The sequence below is a fragment of the Alosa alosa genome, chromosome 19 (genome assembly GCF_017589495.1).
Source record: "Alosa alosa isolate M-15738 ecotype Scorff River chromosome 19, AALO_Geno_1.1, whole genome shotgun sequence".
Classification (NCBI taxonomy): domain Eukaryota; kingdom Metazoa; phylum Chordata; class Actinopteri; order Clupeiformes; family Clupeidae; genus Alosa; species Alosa alosa.
This window is the reverse complement of record NC_063207.1, coordinates 6277191-6289690: the sequence shown is the minus strand read 5'-3', so window position 1 is coordinate 6289690 and position 12500 is coordinate 6277191. Positions and strand designations below refer to the sequence as shown.

At 44.1% G+C, this 12500-nt stretch overlaps 2 protein-coding genes across 2 annotated transcripts in view; both read right to left on the bottom strand.

Annotated features, from left to right (window-relative positions):
- The window catches only part of syndig1l (synapse differentiation inducing 1-like), a 10654-nt gene extending 3450 nt beyond the window's left edge, over positions 1 to 7204 (bottom strand). The window contains exons 1-2 of the mRNA XM_048270783.1: positions 6706 to 7204; positions 4908 to 5440 (exon numbers count right to left, since the gene is read on the bottom strand). Of these exons, the coding sequence (XP_048126740.1) occupies positions 4908 to 5351 (444 nt within the window). The 5' untranslated portion in view covers positions 5352 to 5440; positions 6706 to 7204. The remainder of the gene's footprint in view (positions 1 to 4907; positions 5441 to 6705) is intronic.
- Positions 7205 to 7601: 397 nt separating this feature from the next.
- The window catches only part of LOC125284361 (RAS guanyl-releasing protein 1-like), a 42634-nt gene continuing 37735 nt past the window's right edge, over positions 7602 to 12500 (bottom strand). The window contains 2 exon segments of the mRNA XM_048228278.1: positions 7602 to 9930; positions 11437 to 11798. Coding sequence (XP_048084235.1) covers positions 9790 to 9930; positions 11437 to 11798 — 503 coding nt within the window. The 3' untranslated portion in view covers positions 7602 to 9789.

Below are 12500 nucleotides of genomic sequence, written 5' to 3'. Positions count from 1 at the left end.
GCAAAGTGAATTGTGTGGTGTTTGCTCCGGGCCAGCAGGGGGCAGGGTCGGGTGATGGGGCTTAGCTGCGTGAAGTGTGAATTGTTCTCATTACTGCAGAGAGCTTGAACCTGATACGCTGTCTCCTCGTTTCTCTCCTGTTTTACAGGTGGGTAAATGTACAAAAACACCTCAGAACTAGGATTTAGCCATACTGAAATGTGTTTGGGATATGAGTGGACTGTTTTAGTGAAGTAATTTTCATAGAGTCTGTTTATGATTTTGTTTGAAACGAGAGGGCAAGTTAGCTTAACACACACACACACTGTCCCACGTGCGTACACACGCGAAGATATTTTATGAGCTTACAATGTAACGAGTGTTGGTTAGCTCACTGTATGTTAGCTCCCCACCATCGGTTGGAAATGTTTTGTTGCTCATTGAGTTTACACAAGAATGGTTACAGTTTAAAATGACATGAAGTTAGTTTTGAGCATGATTTGCAGTACTGTATTCACGTGATGCTGATAAAACACGGTGAATGGAAGTTTCCAAGTATGCTAAACATAGCTGGTGAATATTACCATTGTCTTTACATTTCATTTTGATAAATAGTGTAAAATACACGCACGAAGAGTAAGTGAACATGCAGTTGGTGTTTATTGTATTATGGATTTTGTATTGACATGGACACTGAAATTCATTGTAATGTTAAAAAGACATTGAATATGCAATATGTCAAACATAAAAAGATTATTAACAATACAGTTGTATTTGCTGAAGAAGATTCTTAAATAAATTACTGCAGAGAGCTTGAACCTGACGCGCTGTCCTCTTTTCTCTCCTGTGTTACAGGAGTCAATCTGTTCACCACGGTGCTGTTGCTACGGTACCCGTTACACTAGCACTAGCACTCTCCAAAGCCTAGGCCAGTCATATTGTGGGCAGCCGTGGCCCACTGGTTAGCACTCTAGACCTGTAACCGGAGGGTTGCCGGTTCGAACCCTGACCAGTGGGCCACGGCTGAAGTGCCCTTGAGCAAGGCACCTAACCCCTCACTGCTCCCCGAGCGCCGCTGTTGTTGCAGGCAGCTCACTGCGCCGGGATTAGTGTGTGCTTCACCTCACTGTGTGTTCACTGGGTGCTGAGTGTGTTTCACTAATTCACGGATTGGGATAAAAGCAGACCAAATTTCCCTCACGGGATCAAAAAAGTATATATACTTATACTATACAGTCTCCAACAGCCTGGGGGGACTCATCCCGACCCCGAGTCTGAGGAGACCCATCAGGACAGAATGACAGCTATATCAGCTTGCAGCTCTGCCAGATGGTAGCACCATTAGTGATGGCAGACATGAGCCTACCTGCTTTTGTGTGTGTGTGTGTGTGTGTGTGTTTGTGAGAGAGAGAGTGTGTGTGTGATGATGTGATTTGCAGAGTCAGTCACCACTGAGGGCAATCTCACTCACTGGCACAATACGAGAAGCAGCAACCCTCAGGTGACTTTTGCAGACACACACACACACACACACACACACACACACACACTAGACCTTTACTGACACACACACACACATGCTCAGCACCTCATAGTACAGTACAGTATGTATGTGCGTGTGTGTGTGAGTGTGTTTGTGTGTGTCAGCATGTGTGTGTTTGAGGGTGTGTACATGTACGAATTCTGCAGTACACAGTTCATGTAAGATTGTGTTTCCCGATGAGTGTGTGTATTTTAATGTGAGTGTGTGCTTTTGCCTGCATGGTGGTGGTGGTGGTGATGATGTGTGTGTGTGTGTGTGTGTATTCATTTGTTTGAAATGAACAGCCCATTAGGAAGGTGATGGGTGTTGGTCTTGTTAGTGTGGCACTAAAATAAGGTGCAGCTCCAGCGGAGGGGACAGGTGAGGATGAGAGTGTTTGTGTGTGTGTGTGTGTGTATGTGTGTGTGTGTTTGTGTGTGTGTGTGTTGCTGAAATAAAGTGTGTGTCCAGTGAAGGGGACAGGTGAGAATGGGAGTGCTGAGCTGAGAACAAATGAGACAATTTAACCAGATGAACAAGAACAGGAACAAGGCCATTGCCACCACCACACACACACACACACACTACCTCATCTACCTTATCAATTAGATCTTTCCAAGCTACTACATAGTGTATGTGTCTGTGTGTGTGTGAGAGAGAGAGAGAGAAAGAGAGTGTGTGTTTAAGTATGTGTGTGTAAGAGAGAGAGAGAGTGTGTATGTGTGTGTGTGTAGCGCAGTAAAAAGTCTGAGCGTCACCTTCAAACTTGGCGGATGAGGGGCAGGTGATGGCTCAGAATGGATGTGTGCTTTATGATGCTTGACTGACTCTGAGGGCTTGCAGGACGGCTCTGAAGAGTGTGCGTGTGTGTGTGAGTGTGTGTGTGTGAGTGAGTGTGTGTGTGTGTGTGTGTGTGTGTGTGAGCAGAGCTGATATCGCTGCAGAAGAGATTAATCTATCTTAATGATTACGTGTACTCAAGATGGGTCCCCTGCCAAAAAGCGAGCTCTTACATTCTCATCGTGTCATAATTTGCATGATTTATGAATGTTGTGTTTCCTGCCAAATGTCCTTTGGATAATGACTGATTATTTGTTTGGCTGGGAGAGATAATTCCCAAACACAAATAACGATTTGACTTTTCAAAAATGACATCTTTACCATTACGGAAAGGCAATAAACTTTAAAGTGACGATAAAGTGTCAGGACAATGTTAACATTAAATCTAAAACAAATCAGTCTATATGTTTTCCATATTATTGCAAATATTTGTTAACAAACAAATATTTGCAATAATATGGAAAACATATAGACTGATTTGTTTTAGATTTAATGTTTAATTAAATATTATTATTATAAATTAATACATACACATTCATATTGTTATTAATGAGGTCTACAATGGATGTGTTGCATGAAGTGTCACACACTGTGTGTGTGTGTGTGTAAGTCTGTGTATGTGTGTCTTGCGCTCTCTCTTTCTGTGTGTATGTGTGTGTATGTGTGTGTGTGTGTGTGTTTGAGTGAGTGAGAGAGAGATTGAGTAGATTGATATTGATGAGTCTCTACTCACCTTGGGTATATGTTAATTACCCTGAACTTGCCTGCTCTCATCTCGCTGCCTTCACACACACTTGCCTGATGGACACTGATGGGCGCCTCTCTGGACTGCACCAGGGTCAGACCCGGCCAAGGGACACACAGCTGCCTGCCGACCCAGGGACTGGTGATGTAGCCTGGCCCCGCCCGCATATTATCTCCACTCATTTTCGTTTCACTGAGATACTCATCTGGCATCTGACAATACACTACCATTTCCCTCAATACACTACCGTGTCCCTCAATACACTACCGTATCCCTCAATACACTACCGTTTCCCTCAGCCACCAGGGTGGGGGGAGGGGGGCAATCATCAACGAGAAGGGATGACGTTAGTTTCAAAATTGAAAGTGGTAAACGGTAGTAGCAACGTCTGCAAACATCTAAAATTGCAGTGGTTGCAGAATGTGTACATTGATTTACAGCAAAGGTACAGTAGGCTTAAATATATTGTTTCCTGACTGCCAATACGGTTTATTATCAGTTTGTAAAGGTTAGGCAAAGTAGGAAGTAACGTTAGAAATCCCTGACCAATGTGGTTGGTTAGGCTGGACTAATGATTTAACGCAAAGTCTCGTTATGCTGCTAGGGTTAGCAACGTTTCCTAATCATGAGAAGCCAGACTCTATATGAAATGCAACAAAGTGGTCAGTCTTCAGGTCCAGCCTACCCCAGCTGTTCACACCTGTGGGGCAGCACTGAGGTCAGTCAGGTGTGTGTGTGTGTGTTTGTGACTCACACACGTTCTCACCCCACAGGCTAGAGGGGTAGATGAATCACACACAGGAGCACCATCATCCTTCTCCTCATAATAACACTATGTTCTTACAGTTACTGTGTAGTTTGAGATAATAAACGTGTCTTTTTCTGAAGTTTTTATTATTTTAATTTATATACAGTATCAATCTGTATCATATCTGCATAAAGTATGGTCACCAGTGTTTTCCATACACTGACTTATTTGTGGCGGCCCACCACAATATCAACATTGACCACCACACAATGATTTGTACTAAATTGTGCTTAAATCTGGTTAGCATCATAACCGCGCTGCACTAATTTGTTAAAAACTGTTGCATTCGAGTTAATTCTGCAAACCTACCACCACAAATAGAATTCAATTCTGTGGGAAACACTGGTCACTGTGGTCAAGGCTTCTCACAGCTACTTACAACTTACCCACAGTGTGCAACCTAACTTCCGTTTGCTAGAGGATGTTGTTCAATTCAATAAACCATTAATGGACAGGATGATGAGAATGAAGACAAATGTGGATGAGGCAGTGGGGTGATTTTCATGAACAATAACAGTAAAAGCGGTATGACTCACTAATAATTCACCATGCTGTGTGTATTAAAGTAGCCTCTTCAAACCCATTCTGTTGCAGAACATCCCTGCAACAAACACTACCCAAAGAGCTCTCACCCAAATGATTCAAGTTCACGGATCACGGATAAAATGCAGATTATCCAGTGTTCTTAAAGAACTTTACATTAGAAATGATCGCTATGTGTTTTAGTGTTCTTACATTAGACATTAGATTAGATTAGATTCAAGCCAACAGTCAACAGATTCTACCATAGAACCTGTATTTAAACTAATGTGGTAAGTCATTATATCCTTTAGGGGGAGGGGTTCTACCATAGAACCTGTATTTAAAGAGGTGTTGTCACTCATGTTCTTACATGTTCTTAAGAGGGTTCTGCCTCAGAACCTGTATTAGAAGAGATGTTGTCACTCATATTCTTACATGTTCTTAAGAGGGTTCTACCATAGAACCTGTATTAAAAGAGATATACCACTCACGTCATACTGGGGGAACCTGTCCTCCTCCACCTCACAGGAGACGGTGACGATGTGAGGTCTCGGGTCCAGCACCTGGTCCTGGAGCTCGTCCGGGCTGGACTCATCGGCCGCGGAGTCGTCCTGCTCGTCTCTGAGACGGGTCTCCATGCCCAGGTCCAGACTCAGGTCGCTCTCAGCGCCCCGGCTGTGGTCACTGCTGCCGCCTCCATCCTGACACAGCACGAAGTGTGGCGCACACAACAGCTCCATGGCGACGTGCAGCGAAGCGGCATCCAGGAACTGCTCGGCCTTGGTGTTGGGGTCGCTGCCGGACACAAAGTATCTAATGATGTTGTCCTGGTACTGGCAACTATAGGGGTCACTGTGGGAACCGCTGTAGTTGCTAGGCACCCGGTGAGAGGTTTTGTCCAACAGTGGATTCTGGAGCTCACTGACGCTCTCCATGGTGGAGCAAGTTGTGTGTGTATATGTGTGTGTGCGTGTGTAATAGAAACTGCAGACAGATGAGGTGTCCCGAAAAGGAAGCTAGGAAGCTGGAGAGGAAAAAGGACACGTTGACATTACTGCTTGAGATTAGGTGATGGCTTGTCATCTATTTTAAATGGTGTCATTTTTGAAAAGTCCATATTTCTTTGTATGTAGATATACAAATATCCACCTTTTAGAATGTAAAGCATATGATGAGAGGATTCATGCAGCCCAAAGATTTTTTTTTAAATCTGTGGACAAGCCAGAGGTTTACTCATCCCAGCCTTGTGAGTGGGCCGCAGGAGAGCAGCTATATTCGTAACTCTCTTCACAGAGAGGAAATGGGTCGACTTGGGTTTTAGCTGAGGACAGATGAACCTGTGGTCAGCTGGCTTTGTTGGGCCCCAGTCCTGGGCACAGAGAGATTGGCCATTTTATCACGTCACTGGTATCATTGGAAGGAATGGGGGCAAAAGCAGCTCTCCTTCAAACATACCCTTTTCTGTATCCAGTATTTCCTGCTTTGTGTAAACTTTTGGTGGCTGAGAAGCCTCTTTTATATCATAGGATGGACTCTACCACTACATGGCCTACAAACGGTGCTTTGAGGGTCACATAAGGTGTGAGTGTGTGTGTGTGTGTGTTTGTGTTTGTCTGTGTGTGTGAGGGAATTTCAGAGAGTTCTCTGGATCACAGCTGTTTAGATCCCTCACAGGGCTTTAATTTTCTAATAAGATTAATCCCGTAAATACCTCCCTCAATGTGTTTTGAATTAATTGTCATTATATTACATTAACAGAATGACACGGTCTGAAATAAAACTCAATGTAGCTACCATAACTTTTAATAACTTAAGAGTAAAATAGTTTACTATTTAGTGGAGATCCAATAAAACTCTAAATCTGATTACATCCTCTTTGCTTTACGGTAAGCCTATCGCATCCAAATCTATTTGAGAGCTACTGTCAGAGGTTTTGATCCACTTTCCACTGAGAGGACCTTTAGATCTCCCCTCAATGTTTACTTTCCCACGCAGTCTGCTTAATCGTTCATATGCAGCGACAGTAAAATCGATCATTGCAAAAGCCCTGAGTGTCACCAACGTCTCCAAGGAGATAATTCGTCATGTAATACTCGGCAAACCAAGTCATTGTTAGAATAATAACCAACGTTTCCTTATGTTCCACGACAGGAATGCTATTTGATCGCAGGTTAGCATGGAATATACAAAAAAAAAAACAGCGCGCGTCAGCCACTTCACTCCCGGCGGCACAAAGTTAAAACGCATCCATCTAAAACAAGAGAGGATATTACATTAGGGTACATTTACCTTTTACATCAAGTCTGCAGAATTTCCGTGGTTAAAGGACGAACTTTCGTAGGCTGCGAAATATCCTTGACTACTTTACCCGTAGCAGTCACTGAAACAGTCCAATTCAAAGACCATCGAGTTACGGCAGCAGGTGCATGGTACTCTCCTCTCAAGCTTGGACAACAGCTGAGGGCAAGGCGGATATTCCTATTCCCGATGTTGTTTAATGAGATGTGTTGAAAAGTTAGCCCATTAAACATCCATGGAACATCTCCACGTCACCATGGTAATGGAGAGTGATAACCTCCGGGTCCGAATCCTTACTGGAGCGCATCAGCGGATGCGGCTGCCTCTGTCTCCATTGACAACTGCGCTAGCAAGGTGATGCGCGAGGGTGGTCTTCAGGTTTGTAGCCAAACGCAGGCTAATCGTCCAGCGGCAGAAGTTTAGCTGCCGTAAGTAAGTGCCACTGTGTCTACGGTTTTTCTACAAGAATCACACAAATGGTGGTGTAAATGAAAGTCACTGCATTTAAAAAAAATAAAGGGCAGGCTACATAAAACTAAATTTTCCATCTTATGTTTATGTGCATTGCCTTTAATTCACACACTAAATTATCTCTTTATCCCTGATCCTACTCACTAATTACAATAACACATGATGGGACTTATTAGTTTAACATTTATTCAAAATATAATCTAGTGCAGGATGAAAACTCATTTGGTTGCTCAACTCAGCTCACTTAGTTGCTCTGAAATTAAATAATATGACTCATCATGATACAGAAGTGCATTAAACCTGGCTGTTTTAACCATGCGCTCCATTGTCTCTATAAATGACCCAGTCTCACTCCCAATGAATAATATGAGGAACAGTATAGTGCTTTTAATGGATACATGTACAATAAAATAATACACTTGAGAGGGGTATGGGATTTCCCTAACAACCAAGGATATAACTTAACATTTAACACATTCCTTTGCAGGATTTTATTGCTACAAAACCCAACTATGTCACAGCAGGTGCCATTACATCAGCTAAACAATGAACACAACAGTGGCACAGTGGCAAACAACACAGTCAGTCAGTTTGTGTGCACGTGGTTAGATGCTGAAACCTATACTGAAGCATACAGACACGTTCTTTTATGTACAGTATTAAAACTCTCAAAATTTAAAATGACCAAAAATACTTAGAATAATTTACAAACTGGCACAGTACAGTAGATGACAACAAAATCAATAATTGTAGTGTTTAAAGAATAAATACTGGCATCAAAACAAAGCATTGCACAGTACATGTACTATACAGGGCACAGATGGAGGCATCTACAAAATGGCACAAATGTCTAATTTAGCTGGAGGTGGCAAAATACAACTACAAATAGACACAGAGAGGGGTAAAAGTAGAGATGGAGGGGTAAAAGTAGAGATGGAGGGGTAAAAGTAGAGATGGAGGGATGAAAGTAGAGAGATGGAGGGGTGAAAGTAGAGAGATGGAAGGATGAAAGTAGAGATGGAGGGGTGAAAGTAGAGAGATAGAGGGATGAAAGTAGAGAGATGAAGGGGTGAAAGTAGAGATGGAGGGATGAAAGTAGAAAGATGGAAGGATGAAAGTACAGACAGAGAGTGGTGAAAGCAGTTTGTTGAAAGTAGACAGTCTCCCTTCCTCCCTCTCTCTCTGAATGAGGCGTTGGGGTGGTATGTCCATGTTAAGCGTTGGGGTGGTATGTCCATGTTAAGCATTGGGGTGGTATGGGCGTTGGGGTGGTATGTCCATGTTAGGCGTTGGGGTGGTATGGGCGTTGGTGTGATATGTCCATGTTAGGCATTGGGGTGGTATGGGCGTTGGTGTGATATGTCCATGTTAGGCGTTGGGGTGGTATGGGCGTTGGGGTGGTATGTCATTCGGAATGCTATTTTGGGTGTCAGTGTCAGTGTGTCCGTGCCAACGCCCCCTTACACAGCGCTCGGGCTGGGCCGACTGGACTATCAGCCTCTTAGTAATCCCACAGCCCACAGCTCGCAGCAGAGATGTCCAGAGGTGGCAGGTTCATTTGGTGGAACAATATTGAACCTCTTCTTCACACACACACACACACACACACACACACAACACACACACACACACACACACACACACACACACACACATATTAAATCTGAGTAGAGGCGGAGGAGTGGCCTTCCTTCAGTGAATCTCACACGCACACTCTCTCTCTCTCACACACACACACACCCTCCTGCAGGCATGCTGCAGAGGAACAGTCAGAGACAGAAACAGACTCCATTCACAACACACTCACACACAGTGTGCTTAAAAAATAAAGTACTATAGGTCTAATGGTATATTTCCACATTACACGCACAAACACCATCCTACACACACACACACATGTGAGTATGACTAGGAGGAGGATGAGGAGTCTTCGTCCACAGGATGAAGAGCGTGTTTCTACTGCACACACATACACACACACACACACACACACACACACACACCTTGGAATATGATTAGGAGGATGATGAGGAGTGTTCATCCATAGGATGAAGAGTACGTCTGTACTGCACACACACACTCACATACACACATTTGAGTATGATTAAGAGGAGGAACTGGATTCTTCTTCCACAGGATGAAGAGCACTTCTCTACTGCACACACACACACACACACACACGCACACGCAGGTTTGAGTATGATTAGGAGGAGGATGAGGAGTCTTCGTCCACAGGATGAAGAACACTTCTCTACTGCACACACACACACACGTTTGAGTATGATTAGAAGGAGGATGAGGAGTCTTCGTCCACAGGATGAAGATCGCGGCTCTACTGCACACACACACACACACACACACACACACACACACACGCAGGTTTGAGTATGATGAGGATGAGGAGTCTTCGTCCACAGGATGAAGAACACTTCTCTACTGCACACACACACACACACACACACGTTTGAGTATGATTAGGAGGAGAATAAGTCTCCGTCCACAGGATGAAGATCGCGGCTCTACTGCACACACACACACACACACACGCACACTCACACGCACACACACACACACACACACACACATGCACAGGTTTGAGTATGATTAGGAGGAAGATGAGGAGTCTTCGTCCACGCGGTGAAGATCGCATCTCCCCAGACGAATCTTTAGCTTGTTCATCTCTAACTGCGCCTCTCTGAGCTTCCTGCCGAGAGATGCGTTACTCTTCTTCAGAGACTCATTCTCCTGGGAAAAACACACACACACACACACACACACACACACACACACACACAGGGTTAACACTTAACATACACAGAATTTGCATCATCAGCTACAAATCAATGCTCTATCGATAATCCTCAGATCTACCTACCCCTTCCAACATTAACATACAATAAGTTGTTCTTGCCTTCGGATATGCCTTTGTGGTTTGCTAAAGCACATATTGGTTTGAGTGAATCCAAACTCCTACTAGCATTTTACAGTCTAGCTTTTGACCATCCCAAGCCTAATGTCTACAAATCAAACAAAACAAATAAATCCAACGACTCCTGTTGGGCCTTTATGATCATGTGAGCATCAGAGTGCTCACACTGAGTGGACACGGCAGTGCTCGTCAACACTAACACTAAAACCATAGACAGTGCTCAGCAGTGCCCATAAACGCCTGTTAAGACCCTGAGTACCATAGACGATAGCCATTGTGTAAATAGCCCTATGTCTCATATGCATCTCCAACATTGAGGAACACTGATGCATGCAAATCTAAAAATATAATATATAAATAAATAAAAGATATAAAAAGGTATAGCATTGCCATTTTGTAAATGATCCCATTAGAAATGTTATGACACACAAGGCAACGCTGCTCTCGCGTCAGACTACAGTATAACATGGCTTTTTGCAAGATTTTTTCATATAGATCTCTGTTTGTCGAGGTTACGGTACTGTCAGTACGGGCACACACTGGGGGCATACACTGTAGCTGCCTGGCAGCTCTAGCTGTTGGCTGCAGCAACTCATGCTAGCACCCATTTTTTTGGAGGGGGTTTCTCGACAGTACTCGGTGACCTCGAGAAACAGAGATCTGTGTGAAAAATCGGCGGAGTTCTCCTTGATGCCCAACACAGTGTAGACACACAGCACATGACCAAGTATACTTCTGCGAATGCTTCTATGCACTGAACGGACGACTCAAAATTCGTCATACATTCGGCCCATACTCAATTTCCACGCTGCAGCCAATTTTTGTATTTGCACGGATATTGTGTATTGCCTGTGCGAAACTGGATGTATAGTACAACGCCAAACAGTACTGTAGATACACACACAAATACGCACGATCACATGACCACACAGCATGGCCGTATGCCAGAAGTATACTCGTTGCGTATAATAATAATAATAATAATAATAATAATAAGTTGATTTTATATAGCGCCTTTCTCAAACCCAAGGTCGCTTAACATAGTAAGCGTCTGTATACTCACAGACACCTTCCCTGTTAAAGGAACACGTCAACATTGTGGGAATATAGCTTCCCACCACAATGAGCTACGCTAAGCTATGCTAACGGTGGGTGCATCAGACTGAATTACTGCATGCACAGAGATGAGAAGTTCATCCATTTTATCTAACTTTGGCCGAGACGGTGAATACGCTAATTTCCCAAAATTTCGGCGTGTTCCTTTCAAAGGGAATCAGTAAAACATAAGTGAGCTGTAACAGGGAGGAGCGCAGTGGAGTTACCCGCTCCAGGTGCTCATAGCTCGGCTTGTTTTCGCCCCTCTCGTCCTCCGAGGGCTGGATGGTGGAGATGCGGTTCTCCCACTTGGCGTAGTGCCTCCTGACGGGCACGGGACTCGGGCAGGGCGTGCGGGCAGCGCCCGGGGAGGGCGAGGGGGGCAGAAGCGAGGCCTGGATGGGGCGGCTGGGCTCTGGCGTGAGGGGAGGGGGCAGGTCGGTCTGCGTGCCGCGGTGGATGCCGGCCAGCTTGGGCAGGCTGAAGGGCAGTCTCTGGCGGCGGTGAAAGGGGGAACTGGGGCTTGGGGATGGGGCTGTCACAGAGGCATCCGTGCCATCCTCTGAGGAGAAGGGGCAGTCCTCATAAACTGCAGGGGCAAACATGGGCATATTATAATAGATTCAATTAGATTAGATTAGATATACTTCATCAATCCCAGAAGGGAAATTACAGTGTTCCAACATTTAACCATAAAAGACTCACATATACGTATGTACATATATATGGTTATGGGTTACATGGGTTATTACTGTACTTGGGCAATGAGTTAGGTGAACCAGTAAAACACTGCTGATGATTATGATCTTACACTTCAGAGTATGGTGGTCTTACAGAACAGAGTATGGTGGTCTTACATAACATGTGCTCTCAATAAAACAGAATTCCGAGAGTAAATAACACATTTACAGTATATTTATTCAATTAGCAGAAGCTTTTATCCAAGCGACTTACGAAAATATGGAATAACTTTTAAGCTACAGTGCAAAGGAGACCTTAGGTAGGAATTAATACTGCATCAGTAAATACCATTACTAGAGGATGAGTGTGCAGAAGTATTAGTCAGTGTAATATTGAAGTGCAATATTGAAGTGTAGCTGATAGAGAAGGTGGTAGAAGGAGGAGGTAGAGGAGGGAAGAGAGGGTACTGTATGTGCAGGGTAAGTGTGTAACACAATAGTACGCCTACCCCCCTGCGTGTTAGGTGTGTTAGGATGTTGTACGCCTACCCTGTGTGTTAGGTGTGTTAGGATGTTGTACTCCTACCCTGCGTGTTAGGTGTGTTAGGATG